At 36.3% G+C, this 21397-nt stretch overlaps 1 protein-coding gene across 1 annotated transcript; it reads left to right on the top strand.

Annotated features, from left to right (window-relative positions):
- The first annotated feature begins 243 nt into the window (after window positions 1-243).
- On the top strand, window positions 244-21045 carry LOC129939485 (uncharacterized). Its single transcript, XM_056047513.1, has 3 exons — window positions 244-2826; window positions 15332-15539; window positions 20936-21045. The coding sequence occupies exons 1-3, from the start codon at window positions 244-246 to the stop codon at window positions 21043-21045; spliced, it is 2901 nt and encodes a 966-aa protein (XP_055903488.1).
- Window positions 21046-21397: the final 352 nt, after the last annotated feature.

The raw sequence follows: 21397 nt of genomic DNA, 5'->3' as shown, positions 1-21397 counted from the left end.
ACTTCTTTACCAGCCGACAACGTGTCCAGTTCTTTCTTTTTTACTCAACCTAATTAACTATCTAAATTTATTTGAATTGTCTTATTGAATTAATAAAGTATATGAATTGAAATTAAATAGTATTCGATTTATTGCACAATCATTATACATATAACGAATCATATTAATTGGCGACGAGGATGGGATGAAGAGCAGCTCATCAGGCAACAGCAAGCATGGTTTGAGAATCTCATGAAGAAGAATATGGACATGATGGAAGAGATCATGAGCAGAGTTCCGGGTGCCTCGACCACCACTACAGTTCCCAAGTTTGAAGCTTTCGATCCGGCCAAAGCGAACTGGGAAAATTATCTCTTTCAACTTCAGCAACACTTTGCGGCAAACTCTATCACAGAGGAGAATGTGAAGAAGTCATTTTTCTTGTCATCATGCGGCGATCATCTTCTAGACCTATTGAAGAAACTTTTTGAGACAACAGACGTAAGTACACACACTTTTAGCAAGCTAACCTCACAGCTCACAAAACATTTCAAATCCGATTTGCATATCCTGGCTTCGAGATGTAAATTTCTTCGTCATCAAATGTCTCAAGGACAAAGCTACAGTGACTGGATCGCGGATCTCAAGGGCCTTGCCAAGGACTGTGCATTCACGTGCCGTAAAGAAGGGTGTAATCACTCTTATGCTGAATATATGATCCGTGACATGATAGTCTTTTATACACCGCATGATCAAATACGTTTGCAAGCCACGCAGGACAGCGATCCTTCCTTACAAAAGATGGAGAGTATCATCACAGCTTTTGAGTTATCGCAGAAAGCCACATCAATCTTGAAGGAAGGAGAAAGAAAACCAATGTCTACCACCGCCGCAGTTGAAGTCAACGCTATTTACTCGAGTAAGTCACAAAACGCCAATTATTTAAATAGAAAGTCATGTCCTGATTGCAACGTGCAACATGACCGCCAAAATTGCAAATATTTAGATTTTGTATGTGACAAATGCCATCGACGTGGGCATATCCAGAGCGTATGTCTCTCGAACAAAAAACAAAATACACGTGATCGACGTCGTAGGAAACGGGATTATTCTCAAAACCGACAAAGCAATCGCTCAAGCTCCAAGCATCGTCATTACCAATCGCGTTCACATAATAATCAAAATACTTTGAATAAAGATTTTAGAGAAACGGCACATTTAATACACGAAGTGCAGCATGAAGACATATGCACTCTAAAAGAATCAATTGGTCAATGCGAAGAATCAAAAAAGAGATTAATTGTGTCACTAGAAGTAAACAAAGTCCCGCTTGATTTTCAATTAGACACGGGGGCTACCTGCTCATTAATAGGTTTGCAAGGTTATCGGAATTTAGGAGAACCAATTTGTGCAACGACCGACCGAGTACTGAGAGCATATGGTAATATTAAAATTCCCATTAAAGGCATGATTTCGGCAGAGATTATTTGGAGGGGTATTGTACGTAGATTGCCTTTATTAGTAGTCGATAGCGAATATGGTTCCAACATTATGGGAATGGACTTGTTTGATGCGTTTGATCTTAGCATAAAGCAACAAAGTGAAGAAAAAGCTCTACATGTTTCAAGTGACAATTCTGACAAAGAGCAGCAACAACTAGCTTTAGAAGCAAAAACACTTTGTGAACGTAATAAATCAGTGTTCAATTCAGAGCTGGGATGTAGCAATAGTTACGTTGGTCATTTGGTATTAAAGGCTGATGCACAACCAAAATTTTGTAAATATCGACCCGTCCCTTTTGCCCAAAAAGAAAAAGTGAAAGCCGAAATAGATAGACTTCTTAAGCTGGGTATTCTCCGGCGAATTGAGACAAGTCAATGGGCTGCCCCCATCGTCCCTGTTCAAAAAGCGAATGGTTCGATTCGTATTTGTGGCGATTTCAAGCAAACAATAAATCCGCAACTAATAGTAAATCGTCATCCATTGCCACGGGTCTTGGACATTTTTCACAGTCTTGAAGGTGGTTGTTATTTTACGAAAATAGATCTCTCTGATGCTTATTTACAGATCCCGTTAGATGAGGAGTCTCAGAAAATCTGTGTCATTTCCACTGAGTTTGGTCTGTTTCAATATCTACGTGTACCTTTCGGTACAGCTAGCTCTACGGGAATTTTTCAAAACTACATCGAACAATTGACAACCGGGCTGTTTGGCGCAGCTTATGTCGATGATGTCATTATTTCTGGGAGAAGCAAAGGAGAGCATTTGGATAATCTAAAGACTTTTCTTGAACGTCTTGAGAGTCATGGTCTACGATGCCGTCTAGAAAAATGTGAATTTGCCAAAAGCAAAATCGAGTACCTGGGTCATATAATAGACGCAACTGGCATTCGTCCGTCTGAGTCACGACTACTTGCCATCAAAGACTTGCCCGAGCCCAGCAACTTGAAGGAACTAGAAGCATTTGTAGGAAAAATAAACTACTATAATCAGTTTATAGAAAATTTTGCACAAATTGCTGCCCCGTTAAATAAACTTCAATCGAAGAATGTAAAATTTATATGGGGAGACGAGCAGCGAAAAGTTTTCCAAATATTTAAAGAGAAACTCATGAGTGTATCGAGGTTAGTTCATTTTCAAAATGATCTGCCAGTCTCTTTAGCGACAGACGCATCGTCGCATGGTATTGGCGCGGTAATATCTCACATATATCCGGACGGATCTGAGAAACCGATAGCTTTTGCTTCGAAGACATTAACAGAATCCCAGAAACGCTACAGTCAGATCGAAAAAGAAGCTTTGTCGATCATATTCGGAATAAAAAAGTTTCACCAGTACTTGTTTGGGGTATATGAATTGAAATTAAATAGTATTCGATTTATTGCACAATCATTATACATATAACGAATCATATTACCTACAAAAACAAAATGAACTTGATATGGAATAGTTTTCGATTAAAGTATCTTGAGAATATAGCTTTAAGAAAGATATTCTTAAAGCTATAAAAATTTGGTGAAAAGTTATCAGCGTGGGTCCCATAACAATCTCCCTTGAAAAACTATTGAAACATGATAACGACATTTTTTTTATAATAAACACACACTTAAGGGGATATTACTACCCTTATTAAGCAGAGGCACAGTGTGAAAACTAGGAAGAGGAGAGAGGGTTTAAAAGGAGATGTCGGTGCACATTGGTTTTGCATTCCTGAATATTGCAATGACTAGGAAAGACAGAGTGTGGTACGGCATTTCACATTCGCGTAGTATGGCTAAAGAACTAATCTCTGTGTTTGACAGTACAATTTAAATGCTCTACGTTCAATACTATCAAAGAGGCTTAAGTAAGTTGCAGGAGCACTAAGTCTAGTAGATAACAGCCAGATCAGAAGGGGTGAAATATTTCTTGCATCGCCTAAGGAAACCCAAATACTTTGCGGCATTTTTGGCGACATCGCGTATGTGATCATCGTGATGTTTAGTCTCATTGATGCAAGTGCCATCCATGGATAATTGTAATGGAGGTATATTTCGCTTTTACGATACAAGACAGCATTGCGTTTTTGAAGCATTAAATTCCACGCGGTTTTTTAATCCCCATTGGACAATTCTTACGAATTGTGCACTCGTTGGAGAACTTCTGGGACCAAACATCAATACTTGCATAATCTATGCAAACCGTAGGCTAGCGTGAACTGTCATCATATCCCCATACAAATCTTTATCATGGCTTATTATCTTCCATGATTCGAATTCGGTGGAACATCTCCTTTGCATCATCTTTTACAGTTTAATTCGATCGTAAAATTTAAACAAGCCAGCATATAATGGCAAAAGGTTGTCTGGGCGTTTCGAAAGAAATGTATTGATTAAAACTTCATTAACTTAAGTATCTACATCCGAAACTCATTTTGGATTCACTGTTTCTTATTTGTATTCTCGACAATGATGGCACAACTTTGTCAATTCATCATCTGGTGCGACTCTAGCATGCCCTTAAGCTAACAAGCCTTGAACATAATTATTTTTAAATTCAAGAAGATGGGTTTTTTTCTTCAAGGATTTTTCTAGGCTCGCAAGTCTGTTAAGTGCCATCGAAGAATTATCTCTAAGTTTCACGTCAACAACACACAACAGAAAACCATGTTCATAATGTTGGCCCAAAAATTTAAGCGAACTTTCCATAAAGTGAATTTCTCAACAGACTTCTTGATTAATTTTACTGAAGAATTTCATCTTCAAAATTATTTACTATAAAGGGCAACCCCCTAATTAGTAATTTTTCGTTTTAAAAACTAATTTTATCCAAATTGAAGGATTGCGAAATGTACATTTCATAATTATCTACACATCATAGATATCATAAAGCCAAACCACTTTTATCATTTGTTACTTTATTATATAAATGAAGGACTCAAAACAATGTAATATGCAAAAAAGGTACACGTATCTAATTTAAACAAATCTTTATTAATATTTATGTTTCATTCTAAATCTAATTTATTTAAAATTTTCAAAAATAAACGAACCTAACCCAGAAGCTTTTCCCCTGAATAATTCATGATGTGCATTGTGCAGTTACTAAGCTTCTTATAACAAAATACAAAAAAATATGCTAAATATAATTATAAAACCATAAACCATTTCTTTTTTTACAGCAGCGTATTAAATGTTACTCATGTGGAATAGGTTTTGTTTTATTTTATTTATTTATTATTCAAAAAGGTAAAAAGGTTTAAAATCCAAAACCTACATACCAACAAATTGGTGAAAATTTTCATTGTTCCTTTTATTTTTAAGTGAGTGTGTGTTTCTGTTTTAAAACTTTTTACTTAATCGGATTTTAATTTATTGTATTTAATTATTCGAACTAAGAGTCGGAGCTTTTGTAAAATAAAAATAGAACCAACAGCAAAAAAGAAAACATTATGATCCCATTTCCAGTAAATCTATCAAATCATTCAATCGAAACAACAGATCAACATAACGTCTGCATATCTAAGGACATTTATGGTCAAAATAATAGGAACATTTCTTACTTTTGAATTTATCTGTTTTGCTTCTTGTTTTTAATTATGGGAGTCAATTTAATAGGCAATAAAAGAGCGAGTTTATAACAACAGATACAAAATTGTCAAATTAGTCAATTAATAATTTTATTAGTATACAAACTACAGTTATAGAAATGTTCAATTAATCTATAGGTTTTTTTTGCCAAAAATATCCATAGTAAAATAGGATTTTACACGTATTACAAATACAAAATCTTCACAGCAGATAAAAGTAAATGTAATATGTTTTTCAATAAGAGCGCAACAAAAGATTTGTTTTTAAATAAAACAACAACGATTTTAGATATCAATGAAATTCTTTATTCCTGTAAAAGTACGTTTGATTTCTTTTGCACCACCACGGGCACGCTTTTAGAATTCCAGACGCTGAACCTAATTTTCGACAATTTTAAAGCATAAATCTTCTGTTACTACAATTTCACGTTCGATATTCGTACGAAGTTCATCAATAGTTGCTGGCTTGTTACCATACACCATAGACTTGACGTATACCCACATGATATATCAAATCGCACTGCTAAGGTGGCCAAGCGACAGGACCATTTCGTGAGATAACATGCGTTGTCCAAACTTGGTTTCCAATAAATTCATTTTGAAATTCGTTATGTGGCTTGTAGCGCTGCGCCACCACCGCGCCGCCGTCCTGTTGCAACCACATGTCTTCTAAGTCCATATCATCCAATTGGGGACGCAAATATTCGTTTACGGTTTTGATCATCAGGGAAGCCCATGCATTACTACAAAAAGTTGTACGAACATATGACGCTTCTAGTGGGCAAGCGGCTTCAGTTGTTGCGTCTATTTAATCTTGAAGGGATGTAGGCCAAGATCTTTTCGCAAAAATCACCACCGTCAGGTGACTTCCTGGCCACCTAAGACCTTTCAAAGTTACGAAGCACCAACAAGCCTCGGATACGGACGGATTTACTGTTGACAACCAACGCAAACGAATAAAGGACAACGAACTTCGGATATGCACGTGGAATGTTAGGTCCCTTAACAGACCACGTGCAACCTAAGAATTAGCGGAGACTCTAGACTGCTATAAAGCAGACATCACCGCCATTCAGGAAATACGATGGGATGGGCCGTGCTAAAAGAGGATGGAAAATTGCGATATTTATTATGGTGACTGCTACCACGAAAACCAACAGCGCTTATTTGGATGCGGCTTTGCCATTGGAGCCAGACTTAGGCAAGAAGTCTTGAGCTATAGGTGCATTAATGAGCGCCTCATAACCAAACGAATCAAGAGAGTCTCCTAGCTACGATATTAAAATAGTCCTGGGCTCATACATTTTGCTACGGGCGAAACGTCATGGTAGCCAGTACGCGTTTTCCACACCTCAACATCCACAAAGGAACTTGGAATAGATTGACCATATTGCGATCGACGCCAGGCACGCTTCCAGCATGATGGATGTACAAACTTTCCGAGGAGCTAACATCGACTCGGACCACTACCTCGTTGTAGCCAAGGTCGCACTTCGGATTTTCAGACCCAAAGCAAAACAGGGAGGTGCTGAAAGAACGTACAACGTCGAACGGCTACAATCGCCAGAGATCGCCAAATCCTTTTCCGTCCGAGTTACAAGGAATCTCTCTCGAAGTTCTCTGCCGCCAACACAATGTATCGAAAACCAGTGGCAACATTGCCAAGATGCAATCAGAGAAGCCGCCTCTGATGTGCTGGGTTTAAACAGCCACCAACAAGGAACCCCTGGTTTGATGAGGAATGACGGCAGGCAAATGCAGAAAAACAAAAGGCACGCAAAGTGGCGCTGCACAAAAGGACGAAAGATCTATGAGCAGAAGAGGCTAGAGGAACACCGAATTCTAATAAGGAAAAAGAGAGGGCATGGGAAGCGTTCGGTCGAAGATGTTTAGAGATTTAAAAGCAGGCATAAAGTTCGAAAGCCTTATGAACAAGTGAAAAGAAATTCACAGGTACATAAACCTAGAACCGAAGGCTGCAAGGACGAAAGTGGAAACATCATAGTGGAACCGCAGTTAATGTTGAGGATATGGAACCACCACTTCTGCAGACTGTATAACGGCGACGACGAACCGAATTCTGCTGTCAAGCAGGATGATCCATTCAACATAGACGATGGAAGCCAACAATCCCGACCTCCCGACTTATACGAAGTAAAGATTGCCATTTCGAAGCTGAAGCCTAATAAAGCTGCTGGAGCGGATGGCTTGAATGCTGGGCTCTTTAAAGCAGCTGGAGATAATTTGGTACCAACTTATCTGTAAGATGGTCGGAAGAAAGCATGCCCGATAAATGGAACCTCAGTATTGTTTGCCCGATCCTGAAAAAGGAGACCCTCTAAACTGCACCAACTATAGAGGAATCAGTCTACTTAACATCGCCACATATGTGAACGTCTAACGCCCATCGTCAACAACCTGATAGGTCCTTATAAGTGTGCTTTTAGACCAGGAAAGTCCACAGTCGATCAAATATTCACATTACTGCAGATACTGGAAATAAACCCACAACATCAAATCAAAACCCACCATCTTATCATCCATGTCAAGCTCGCATATCACAGCATTTCTTGAACATCATACTTGAAAGAACAGTGCATCGCTAGCATGTCAACACTAGAGGCACTATCTTTCAAATTACTAGCAAATGGTGATTACATTGACATAATCGGAAGAACTCAGCCTGATGTCAATGGGGTTTTTGAGAGTTAGTTAATAAGCTCAAAGCATGAAGAAAGGACCTACAACACCGAGTATCGGTCAAATTTGAGGAAGTTAAGGACTTTGTCTACCCTGGCTCCTCTATGAATTCATAAAACAAAACTAGCACCGAGATCAAACGGAGAATAACTCTTCCTAACCGCTGTTAGTAGTACCCGTGGCATGATGGTTAGTGCGTTGGACTGTCATGCAAAGGGTCTTGGGTTCAATCCCTGCCTGTGCCGCCTTAATTTAAAAAATTAATTTTCGTGGGTACTGCCTCTTGCGAGGAATTGACAATTCCTTCAAGAGTAATTCTTGTCATGAAAAAGTGCTTTCTCAAATTAGCCGTTCGGATTCGGCCTTAAATTGTAGGTCCCTTCCATTCCTCACAACAGTACTCGCACACAGGAATGGTTGAGAGTTGTAAGTCACTAGGCCCTGGTTCACAACGGACTGTTGCGCCTCCCCATTTGATTTTTTTGAACCGCTGTTTCTTTGGGCTAAGAAAGCAATTGAGTGGTAAAGTCCTCTTTCGAGAGACCAATCTAAACGGAGTGGAGGAGAACATGGAACGACGAACTGCACGGGTTGTACAGCGACGTAGACTTAGCCAGAAGGGTAAAAGTCCAAAGACTAAGATGGCTTGGTCACGTAGAGTGCATGGAAACCAATGCTCAGTAGAAGAAGGCCGCGGATCAGGTGGCGCGCACAAGTGGAAGGTGACCTCACCCAACTTGGAGCTCAAAACTAGGGACATCTAGCTAGGGACCGAGTTGGATGGAGAAGTTTGTTGGGTGAGGCCCTAGTTCACACAGGACTGTAGCGCCACCTTAAGTAAGTAAGTATACCTTTGGATTTAAATATTTCCACGAGATGCTCAATTGTTGATCTACTAGGACTATTATTACGACCATAACTTGGACGTAGCCCTCTTAGCCCTTTGGTAGTAAATTTTAATAATTTCGACTCTTTGTTGGCTCGTATATCATTCCATCATGAAACGGCAAACCTTACTAAAGAGAAATGTCAAAAGAGCGGCAAGAAATATGACGTCGTTTGCTGTCCCTGTCGCTCTGCCTTTGTTGCATGCCTGTTAAAAAAAAACCTGTAGTTGCGAGTAGAATTTTGACTTTTGCTCTAGTCTCGAATATCAATGTTTAAATCTAAGATACGTTAAATGAATATCTAGCCTCATCTGTTATATAGAGTTGCCTAACCAAAAATAAAATATATAATCCAAGTTTGCCTAAATTAGAAATGTTAAGTCTTTGTTAGTTTTAGAAAATGAATCAGATGTGTTTTTAGTCGGTTTTTAGTTTAAATTAAAGACTATTAAACTATCTTTCTAATAGCATAGGGTTGCTTTAGCAAAAATTGGTTTGTGTTTAAAATAAAACCTTATCCAAATATCCGTCTGATAGCAAATGGTTACCTTACCAAAAGTTGGCCCAACCCAGGGTTACCAGTATTTGAAATGTAAAGTCTTTGGTAATTGTAGAATATAAACCCCATATGTTATGAAGTCATTATCAAATAATTGAAAGGGGTAAATTTTTCTTCTAAGTTCACGTTCTATTGGTGCAATTGATAACTATTGCGTATCTCGAAGAGAGATTATTACTTCCACTGTTTGCTGCACTTTTTTAGCTTTACCTGAAATGCTATAGAAATGTCAACCAGTACGAAAGAAAAACCGGACAGAATTAAATGCGATTTTGTCAGCATTTTTTAGAAAAAAGACGATGCATTTTGTATCATATTGGTTTCAAGGAAAGATGTACAATCATTGCTAAGCCATCTCATTTTTGAAGTAGCAACATAAAGCCCTTAAGCTGTCTAATTTAAGCAACCCATGCTTTCATGAGCGTTTGCACACTGAAACTACAAAAATGCACGTTTTCAATTTCTGTATATTCCTACCTTTTGGCATCAATATATTAACTGTAGTAAAACAGAATAAAAGTATCTTGATTCTTGTTGTTTAAAAAAAGATAAGGATAAGAAACATCGTTTAACATAAAATACATTTTTGAGTTGTCTACTGTAAGAGATCGTATATCTTGCGATATGACTTTATAACATACCTAATATTAATTTATAATTAAGTATCTGGCAACCCTTTTACGATCGCAGGCACAAACTAAAAAGCTTTTATAATGTTTTATTCAAAACATAGAATTGTGTATGCATTCAACTTAATCTATTTACTTCAATGTGTACCGGAATTATCAGACGATCCTATGACAGTTTTTATGTATTCCTTTTTATGTTTTACATTATGCTTCTTAAAAGCTTACCCAATTTATTACTGTTTGTTAAGTAAGTTAGTTCAAATAAAGCATTCAAACAATTAAGAAGTCTGGTCTTATTTTATCTTTGCATGTGGCGGTTTTACTTTAATTTAGTTAAAGAGTTTTTATAAATTGCACGCCTGCATTTATATTTAATTAAGCATGAATCTGCATGTTACACTACGCATCGTTTTTATCTTTTGTTAAGATAAGTTCTAGTCTCAAGTTCATCAATTTTCTTAAGATTTTGTAATAAGCTATGTAAAGGGTGATTTTTTTGAGGTTACGATTTTCATGCATTAGTATTTGACAGATCACGCGGGATTTCAGACATGGTGTCAAAGAGAAAGATGCTCAATATGCTTTGACATTTCATCATGAATAGACTTACTAACGAGCAACGCTTGCAAATCATTGAATTTTATTACCAAAATCAGTGTTCGGTTCGAAATGTGTTTCGCGCTTTACGTCCGATTTATGGTCTACATAATCGACCAAGTGAGCAAACAATTAATGCGATTGTGACCAAGTTTCGCACTCAGTTTACTTTATTGGACATTAAACCAACCACACGAATACGTACAGTGCGTACAGAAGAGAATATTGCGTCTGTTTCTGAGAGTGTTGCTGAAGACCGTGAAATGTCGATTCGTCGCCGTTCGCAGCAATTGGGTTTGTGTTATTCGACCACATGGTAGATTTTACGCAAAGATCTTGGTGTAAAACCGTATAAAATACAGCTCGTGCAAGAACTGAAGCCGAACGATCTGCTACAACGTCGAATTTTCAGTGAATGGGCCCTAGAAAAGTTGGCAGAAAATCCGCTTTTTTATCGACAAATTTTGTTTAGCGATGAGGCTCATTTCTGGTTGAATGGCTACGTAAATAAGCAAAATTTGGAGTGAAGAGCAACCAGAAGCCGTTCAAGAACTGCCCATGCATCCCGAAAAATGTACTGTTTGGTATGGTTTGTACGCTGTTGGAATCATTGGACCGTATTTTTTCAAAGATGCTGTTGGACGCAACGTTACGGTGAATGGCGATCGCTATCGTTCAATGCTAACAAACTTTTTGTTGCCAAAAATGGAAGAACTGAACTTGGTTGACATGTGGTTTCAACAAGATGGCGCTACATGCCACACAGCTCGCGATTCTATGGCCATTTTGAGGGAAAACTTCGGAGAACAATTCATCTCAAGGAATGGACCGGTAAGTTGGCCACCAAGATCATGCGATTTGACGCCTTTAGACTATTTTTTGTGAGGCTACGTCAAGTCTAAAGTCTACACAAATAAGCCAGCAACTATTCCAGCTTTGGAAGACAACATTTCCGAAGAAATTCGGGCTATTCCGGCCGAAATGCTCGAAAAAGTTACCCAAAATTGGACTTTCCGAATGGACCACCTAAGACGCAGCCGCGGTCAACATTTAAATGAAATTATCTTCAAAAATGTTATGAACCAATCTAACGTTTCAAATAAAGAATCGATGAGATTTTGCAAATTTTATGCGTTTTTTTTTTGAAAAAGTTCTCAAGCTTTTAAAAAATCACCGTTTATCTTTTTGATAGCAAATGGTTACCCTAACAAAAGTTAGCTCAACGCATGGTCTTTGGTAAGTGTAGAATATTGTTCCCATAAGTTATGAAGTCATTATCACATAATTGATAAGGGTAAATATTCCTTCTAAGTATTCTGAACTATTGGTGCAATTGATAACTATTTTGTATCTCGAAGAGAGATTATTACTTCTACTGGTTGCTGCACTTTTTGAGCTTTACCTGAAACCAAACCAGTACGAAACAATAACCGGACAGAATTAAATACGAATTTGACAGCATTTTTAGAAGAAAGATGGTGCATTTTGTATCATGTTGGTTTCAAGGAAAGATGGACAATCACTGCTAAGCCATCTCATTTTTGAAGTAGCAACATAAAGCTGTCTAATTTAAGCAACCCATGCTTTCATGAGGGTTTGAACACTCAAACTACAAAAGTGCACGTTTTCAATTTCTGTATATTGCCTACCTCATCAATTTATTAACTGTAGTAAAACAGAATAAAAGTATCTTGATTCTTGTTGTTCAAAAAAAGATAAGGATAAGAAACATCGTTTAACATAAAATCAATTTTTGAGTTGTCTACGCGTCGTTGTTATCTTTTGGTAAGATAAGTTCTAGTCTGAATTTAATCAATTTTCTTAAGATTTTGTAATAAGTTATAACAAATATTAAATTGTGTATCCAATTACAAATAAAAACACTAACACTGCACTAAAAATCATCTTGGAATCATTTTATTACTCTCTAATAGAGCCATGCCTATAATTTTAAATGAGATCGCGAAAGTCGATAGAAATTCTCTAATTTCATAGAAATGTCAAAAATCAGGGGATATCCTGTTCAAAATGAGCTTTGGAGAAAGAAAGACTTTATGAAACAAAACTAAAGTTAATCTATTTCTACTCTCAACAACACATGTCATTTCTAAATCGTGTCTTCGTATCGTGAGAAGGCTTGCCTTAATGCAAAATCTCAACACCATGGAAACGTATCCGGAAACAGATTTATTTTAAAAATGTAGTACAAAACCTAAATTAAGAATAAATTTTAAAGTGTCAAAACAACAATTAGTATATTTGAAATGGATTGAAAAATATTTGGTCTTCGTCTAATTGGAGAAGTGCTAAGCCCGAAGCTTATGAAACCACTGTTCCAACTTGGATGTGACAGTATAAAACGTATTGGGTCACTTCTCTCATGCACAATGTCTTTTATGGATGGTACTTAAATCCTCAAGAAAAATTCAGTACCTTGACTAATCCAGAATCCCATATTTTTCCCATTGTACAGGCCTCTTTTCGAGAAGATGGAAAACACCATTTGTCCAGGATGTCATTATAAAAAAGTCAAATCGTTTTTCCCTTCTAACTATCCTCCAATTGCACTCACTCCAAGCTCATGAAAATACTGATTATTTATTACTTCAAGAACAAAAGCTTCTAAATTAGGGGCAGTATGTGTTTCATAGCAAAAAATCGACCGATTATTTGAAGGCTTACATCGTTTTAAAGAAAGTAAGACTTTTAAACTTAATATTATTTCAACAGCATTTAATTTGGCACCAAGCTATTAGTATTGGTATAAAATACATGTAGTTCTTCCCCAGCACTCCGTTTCGTCACTGACGCTCTTCTACCTCCAACTTCAGCTCATTTAACTTTGATCTCGACAGCAGACAGACTTTAGAGAATTATTTGCCTTGTAGAATTTTAATGTAAATGCTTCAAATGTAGATGTTCCTATACAAAAAATTTCTGGCGAATTCCCAATTCTAAGAATGCTTATCAGCTAAGACTTCAGCTTAATTTCTTTTTCCAACCGCACATCAAGAATGTTGAATGTTCAACTATGTTTCCATTCCCATTTTCTATCCAAAACTTTAAGACCAATGTTCACCTTTATTTCCTTGTGAATCCTTTCATTTCCTAACGCTGATTCTATATTCAAACTTGGACAGGATGATGAGGGTAGTAAAAACCCTTTAAGTTAGACAAAATTTTGTAAAAAAACTTGTTATCTTTAAGAAAAATAAAACTAATTGAAGTTGACTAAAATAAGGACTTTTCAGCTATATTATCAAATTTAACACTGATCGACAAAGTTTTGTTTCTAGTAATCAAATTACACTTTTCTTCGGATATTGATGATCTTAATTTAAATCCGAGATATCACATTTTTGAAATATTACTTTTTAAAAAACGAAAAAACATATAAGGTTTCATGGTTTAGTTATTTTCCAGTAAAATTTGTGATGGTTTTAAAAATCTTAAATCACTATCTTCAATATTCGTTTTAAAAACTTCGTAGAATTTTAAACATTTCTTACAGTATGTACGCACTTTTTCAGAAAGGTGTTTACTGAAATCCAGAGTTGGATCCAGCCTTATACACCCAAACAATACACCATAATTTTTGGTTTTTCAGTAATGGTTATTCCCCATATTTTGCAATAACTTGATAACCGATTGAGCATTGCTCCTCCTCCAGGTAGATCATCTTATATATCATTAATAAACAACGAAAACAGGAAAGCACTAAGGGGACATTCTTATTCCATACCAGTACTTTCTCGGTAACTCTGAGAGAAGATTCTGCCAACCCAAACACCTGCATTTGGTAGATAGACCAATTTTCATTTCTGTTAAAAGTCGAATAAGAACGAATAAACTTTATTGCCCTGTCTTGAAACGTTTGAACAATTGATGATAGCGTAAAAATCTGATCTATCATAGGAAAATGTTCTCTAAAACAGCTTGATAATCAGATCGAATATTTCTTTGTTGAACCCATTTTTCCAGTCTCTCTACAAAGATACCGCAGAATATTTTGGCTATAACATTCATAAATGAAATGCCTCTGTAATTTTCAGCAACGTTCAAGGGACCTTTTTTATGTATTGGAAATACTACAGACGAACGAAGAAGAGAAATCAGCATTCGGAAAAACTTAATTGAACAATATTTTTAAGTGGTTGATAAACGTAGGAGTCGTATTTTTAAAAAAACTCACATGAGATCCCGTCTTCTCTTGGGGCCTTTTGATTTTTCAATTTTAAAATAAAAGTTGGTACTTCCGCAACTAATATATGAATGTGTAGGTTTTTATAAAATATTTAACATTCAAATTTAATGTTTTAATTTTAGGTTGCTAAAGACACAAATTACAAAAAACTATGGTTTGTTACTATTATTTTGGCCATAACTGTATGTACTATACATAAACACAAGTTCATATGTTTGTATCTATATTTTTGTCCCCCGTGAATAACTGGCATTGGTAGGAGGTGAAGTAAAGCAACAAGGAAGGGAGCACAAATCCGATAACAAATCAGGTTGTTCCAACACACTAATTTGCATTGATGTCCTGGGCATAATTATTAAAACATTTCCCAATATGTCCATCAGTTTGCAGCCTGAGCCAAGCGTGTGCAAAGAGTGTCCTGTCGGCTGCTGAAAATCGTATTTATGTACGTATGGTATATCGATATTCACATAGCAACTTGTTGGATACAAAATGGAGACCTGCATTTCCAAACCATTACAACGCCCTCCTGCCTGAGCGCCAGCCAAACTGCCAGCCTGCCTGCTTTGTAACCTGCTGTGTTGTTTTAACTGCTTTGTGAAACAACTGAATTTACCGATCAGAATGGCTAAATAAATTTGAATTGCGAATCGACACTGACAAAGCAACATACAGACAATAAAAAAAACCCAAAACAACAACAACCAGGACGATGTCGAGGACGATGAGCCACCACCTACCAACAAACAACAACCATTCGACCAACAGACGGACGCACATAAAAAATTCCAGGACACCAGGACAGAAACATCAAGGACATTCTCTTTTCTACCCGATGATGATGCTGCTGTCCCATTCATAGGATGTTTGCTGCAACAGCAGGAGCAACTTTTATCGATACGAGGACGAGCATTGGGTATGACGACCAGGACGAGAACGAGGACGAGAATGTCATGCATGCATAGGTACTCACGTAACAGGTGATCAATTGTAATAAAATTCTCACAGGGCAGGGTAATAGGCAAGTTATGTGGGTGGAGCACTGAGTACTCTATGAGGAGCTTTGAGCAGTCAGAATATGCACTGCGGAGTATTTTTCCATTCAAAAGTGCTGATGGAAATTTTGCATTAATTCTGCAAATTACAAAATGTGCTGTGCAAATTCTTTTAATTTTGTTTGAAAAAATGACTTAAATATTTATTCAAACTAAAGTAATAAATAATCTTGAATGCTTTCATAGTTTTTCAAATTTACAGATCCTTGCATGATGTTTTTGGATTGACTAAAGTTTTTGTCATGAAGAAAATTCTCCAAGGAACAAATTTTGAATTTTGAACAATCTTATACGAATGTCAGATGTTCAAATGGTAGACATGTGCATTCAAGAGGACACAAGCGTCCACAGGTTTTTCAGGTGGGAGAGGACCTCAACCAACTTGGCGTGCGAAACTGGAGACAGCTAGCTAGGGACCGAGCTGGCTGGAGACGCTTGTTGATTGAGGCCCAGGTCCGCCCCGGACTGTAGCGCCACCTTAAGTAAGTAAGTATACGAATGTCAAACTTGAATTTGAATCCAATCGTACCTTCAACAAAGAACGGTATGGGAAAACAGTACAGGAACCTATTGACAGTTTTATACGAAGGCAGAAGTGGTACTGAACACAGGCTTCGAAAAGAATGACTACCAAAATGAAAAAGAAGCGAGGGTGATTCACGAGATCAGAGAAGAGCTAGAGATCCCAGTGATCTAAGAAATTCCGAAATTGAATGCATTAAAAGATTCATTCCAATTGATTTAATCAGTAAGGAAGATATTTAGATCCCTTAAGTATCACAACGGTCTAACTATTCGTAATGGTGTATTGGCTTTTCCGGCCTCTGACCACCACCTTAACCTAACATATTCTTCCTACACGATGCATGGCGTATATGAGTAGTTGAGACCCTATGAACTGCTAGGGAATACCCACGGACTTTGTGGGGCTAAAAAGAATATTAATTGAATCCTATATTAAACGCGAAAACGCAATGTTCGAAAAATCGTTTTTTTTGCCATTTTTACAGCTCGCTTTTGGCCAACAGTTATGCATAACAATAAAGAAATATTTTGTGGGAAATCAAGTTTTACAAAATTTTACTTCAAAAGGGCTTTCGAAAGGATTCTCCGTGTTCAATATTTTTTAGTATCAAAAAACTTAAGTGACACTTTTAAAAACTTTGAGAAATTTCCACAACATGTAAATTATTTCTTTAGATTTCACGTTCGTAAAGAAAATTGATTTTTTTAATCAATCAATTGGTTTCATCGTTGTTTGCATTTAGTTAGAAAACTGAGTAAGAAGAATTACTATTCCTGCAGGGTCTGTCGGTGTTTAATATTTTCAAAAGCTTGATAGATTCAACTAGCTCACGTTGAAGCGTAAGGAATTGTTGATTTAAAGTGTTTTCTCTGTTGTGTCTGGAACGACTGATGTCTATAGATATATAATCAACTGATTTCCTAATGTTTCTAAGGGAACACAACCATGATCCGAAATTAAGGAAACTATATTGTTTTTTTTTTCTGGATGAAATTTCCTTGAAGCTGTGTGAAGAGGATGAAGAACATTAGTAAGGGATTTACTCATTAAGCTTACTGCTCGTTTTTGTCCTAACTTGTTGACTGCTTAAGCCCTGCTCGTATTCTATAAGCGTTTCGATTGATGTTGTCCTTAGTACTCCTGTGGTTGTTCGGAAATTTTCGTTTATTGCTGTACCGATGCTCTTTTAAGTTTTTCTTCAAAATACACATAACCATCTTTGATCAGAGCTTTGGTTATGTTGGGAGCAGTTACCAGATGTGATCCTTTTTCACGAGGAAATTTCATTTTCAGGGCATTGTTTCTAGTCTTAAGTTGATTGATAGTATTTTTGATAGGGAGATTCCATTTCTTGTTTCCACTGAATGTAACACTAAGGGCTCTTTCTTATCCCGGGCAAAGGTGCAGTGCTTCTGTTTTTTGATGGTGGGACATTTGCCTTGTATAAGCATCTATTTTGGATGGTGGAAAATCTGCCTTGTCCAAGCAAGGATTTCATTGTCTGCCATTTTTAAAATGATATTCACCGTAGATGGTTCTCCAGAAGCTGCCACGAAGCATATACAACAACAAAATCTTCTTTAAGTTTTAAATGTTATGTATGCATCATAAAGGTATACTGGCAAAGGAGACCCTTGTGGTATCCTGTTTTCATTTGTTTGAGGTAAGACAATTACCAATAACACAACAAGATCTACCCGATAAAAAGATATGATATAACTATAAGGGTTTGTTTAGGGGCACCCCGTTTATGTAATTCTTCAATTATAGAAAAAGTTGTGACACGATCGAAAGCTTTCTCGTGGTCTGATGACATTACTCCGCTGGCGCTGTACTTCCGAGCTGAGAGATTGAACTCCCCTGTATACTCTAAAAGCATGTTGTTTATTACTAATTGACTTATCCATCAGATAGTCTATTCGAAGTCCTAAAATGTTTTCAAAAATCTTTGAGAAAACAGGTAGAAGAGATATCGTGTGATATCCATTTATTTTGGTTATATTGTCGGGAACTCTTAGGAATCGCTTCAGTATAGATTACTTCCAAACATGAGGAAAGGTAACAGTCCGAAGGATGTTGTTATAAAACAAGCCAGACTGGTTATGAAGGCTATCAGCGGCGGATTTTACCGTCTTATATATAATTTTGTCTTCTCCTATGGTGTCAAATCTTGAAATGACTTCTATAAGTTCTAAGGTTTTCTTTAAGAAGAAGATCGCTTTCTTTGAAGGTCATTTTCTTAGCAATAACGTTATCTGTAAAATTATTACTCTCACTGTATACTTTCCCTACACTTTTGAGAACGTGTTCAATATTTTTTCAGGATCATTTTCGAAACAGCCATTTAGGAAAATACATATAAGGGATCTGTTGAGTTTAGTTTTTAGACCTTAAAGATTTTATTCAATTCCATTGAGTTTTGGTGTTAAATGTTAGGTCCATTGTATCCACAAAGATTTCGCAATAATAACTCAACTGCACATGAAAAAGTGCTGGAAAAAATACTGGCACGCTTTTCGTTGGTTGACTCTTAAAATTAAATTTAAAAGTTGATTAGAACAACAATATTTTGATTGTAGTTTGACGCTTTCTTTTAAATAACTACTTTCTAAAAAATCGGAAGTATTCAACAGCGTTTAGGGCAAGTCATGTCTTATATAGTATTTTGACATATGTAGACATTTGTTGTTAGTAACAACCTTAAGAACTTATTGTTTGTAAATCTAAGTTTTTGGTTTCTCTGAATTCGTAGTTTATTCGTAATTTAGTATTATCATTGGCTCGTTACTTATAAGTTCTTTATCGTTATTTTTGAATTTGTTATTATTATATTGAACTCAATTAATTGTTGTTTTGACGTTAAATTATTCAAGTACAAACAAAATTTTATAAAATCAGTTGTATAAGTTCTTCGTTTACCAATTAAAATATATGCTTTCAAATACAACCCAATACCAAGATTTTATATCAGCTCTGTTTTACTTTCCTCTTATCCTGAAGTTTCTTTTTCTTTGAATAAGTGTAAACATAAACACGATGTACTATTATTGACTTCACATTACTTTGGAGCAGAGTTATTTCCATTCCTCAAGGACAAAAGAATGGGATGTATGAAGCTCATTTGGTCTTACATTACCAGTCAACCGGAGTATTTAAGTATCGAGGTCTTTTGCAGTAAAATGCAGTTGAGGATTTGTGTTACTGCTGCACTATCGAATGTCTTATTTCCTTTAAATGTCAACTATCACACCCTTTTGCTGTTTTAATTCCTTTAAATTTAATATAAAAAAAAACGAAGAGTTCTACATATAAGTTTTATTACTCTGAAGGATTTATATTGAAGCAAAAGAACACCAAATTTAATTATTTCTATACTCCCAATTTAAGAGGTAATTATGATATTCTTTTCCCTGAATTTTGTTCTTGGCTATAAGAAACTCTGTTTTTGCGTTTTACTATTAATTTAAACCTTGATGTTTAAAACTAGATACTTGAAAATATAAATTATAGCCAGATCAGAAGGGGTAAAAACTTCTTGCATCCTCGGAGAAAACCTAAAAACTAAGCAGCGTTTTCAGTCTCCTTGATGCAAGTACCACTCATGGATAGTGGCAGTGGGGGAGGCTTACGCTTTTACGATATTTGACAGCATTGAGTTTTTGAAGCATTAAATTCTACACGGTTCTTGATTACCCATTGTACAATGCTGTCAAAATCAGAATTTAATAAGCTTATCATACGCTGCCGTTGGTATCGTCTACATCCGAAGAACAAGAATGAGAATCTACAAACGAATATGAAGAGCTGAGCGAACTGCCATCAGCGAAACAATTTAGTAGGTTTGAAGTTTCAGACAAAAGATCATTTATCAAAATAAGGAAGAGCGTCGGAGACAAAACGGAGCCTTGGGGCACACCAGCATTTATTTTGTGGATATCAGATTTGAACCAGTAATTTCTAACCCAACGAAGAAGGTATTCATCAATAACAATTGCACGCATTTTCGATAAAAGAGCTTGGTGCCAAACTCTATCAAATGCCTTTGAAATATCAAGTGCAATAATCTTACTTTCTTCAAAACGATGTAAAATTTTTGTTCCACTGTTCGGTGAAATAAACCATGAGATCACCACTGGATTTATTGCAAGGACGTATTGCCGGTCATTAAGATGCTTCCGTTCTACAAGATATTTCTTAAGCTGAAAACTTATCAGCGTTTCCATGACCTTGGAAAGAAGGAACGTAAGTGCAATTGGACGATAGTTAAATGGTGAGGAAGATTCGGCTTTTTAAGGGAAAGGCTGGACAAATCCAGTTTTCCATCCACTCGGCAAGAGACCTGTACAATAGGACAGATAGAAAAGCTTACTCAGTGGTTTTTCCAGCGTTAAGGACCACCTCTTCAGTACAATAGTGGGGATACTATTCCCAGAGGATTTGTGAATGTCAAGATTTCTAAGTACTCTAGTAACTGAATGGGTTCGAATGAAGGTTTGTCCCATAGAATCGTTTACGCTTTCAAGTACAAGCGGAGTCATGTCACTCACTGGCAGCATCGAATTAACAGCAAACTGTGCTGCAAGCGAATTCTCTGTATCAATCGTGAGTGTCATAAGAAACGAGTGTAGAAGCTGACGAAGACGTATTGTTACGCAAAAGAAAAATTAAGCAGAAGAATACGCTGTGCTTCTTAAAGTATATATTTTATTGATAAATTTTCTTATTTTTCAGAAAAGTTTTTTATGAAAACAAGGCCTGTCGTTTTGACTTCTCATCCCAAACCAATTTGGGAAGTTGATTCTAATACAGCCGACGACAAATGTCATATGGATTTAGCTTAAAGTGTTTAAAGTTAAAGTAGCCATTTCTTGATATTAACTTAAGGAAAATGTTAATAGATAAAATTATTTAAGTTTAGCATTGTAAATCATCTTTTACGCTGAGTAAAACGAAACCATTTAAAATTTTGCGCTGATATTTCTAAACACATTTTTATAATTATGTGGTTTACTATTTCACTAATAATTTGTCCTTGTGACTTTAGTTTAAAACAAATTTATTATAAGCTTTTTTTTTAAAGTTCTCCTGCTAAAGTGGTATTTGTTAAAAGATTTAATTCTTCTTTTTAGAAAAGTAGAACGTAAATGTAACTAAGGAAAAAATTACTTCGCCAAAAACATTGGTTTGTAAAAT

Source organism: Eupeodes corollae, chromosome 1 (assembly GCF_945859685.1).
Source record: "Eupeodes corollae chromosome 1, idEupCoro1.1, whole genome shotgun sequence".
In the NCBI taxonomy this organism is placed as follows: Eukaryota; Metazoa; Arthropoda; class Insecta; order Diptera; family Syrphidae; genus Eupeodes; species Eupeodes corollae.
Note: the sequence above shows the minus strand (reverse complement) of the source record. Positions and strands in the feature narration are given on the sequence as shown.

Excerpts from the sequence above, each read along its gene's own strand:
- LOC129939485 (XM_056047513.1), top strand. The coding sequence starts at position 244 with ATGGACATGATGGAAGAGATCATGAGCAGAGTTCCGGGTGCCTCGACC. Across the intron at positions 2,827-15,331 it reads TTCACCAGTACTTGTTTGGG|GACGATGTCGAGGACGATGA; the intron begins GTATATGAATTG and ends AACAACAACCAG. Across the intron at positions 15,540-20,935 it reads GATACGAGGACGAGCATTGG|AAAAGTTTTTTATGAAAACA; the intron begins GTATGACGACCA and ends CTTATTTTTCAG.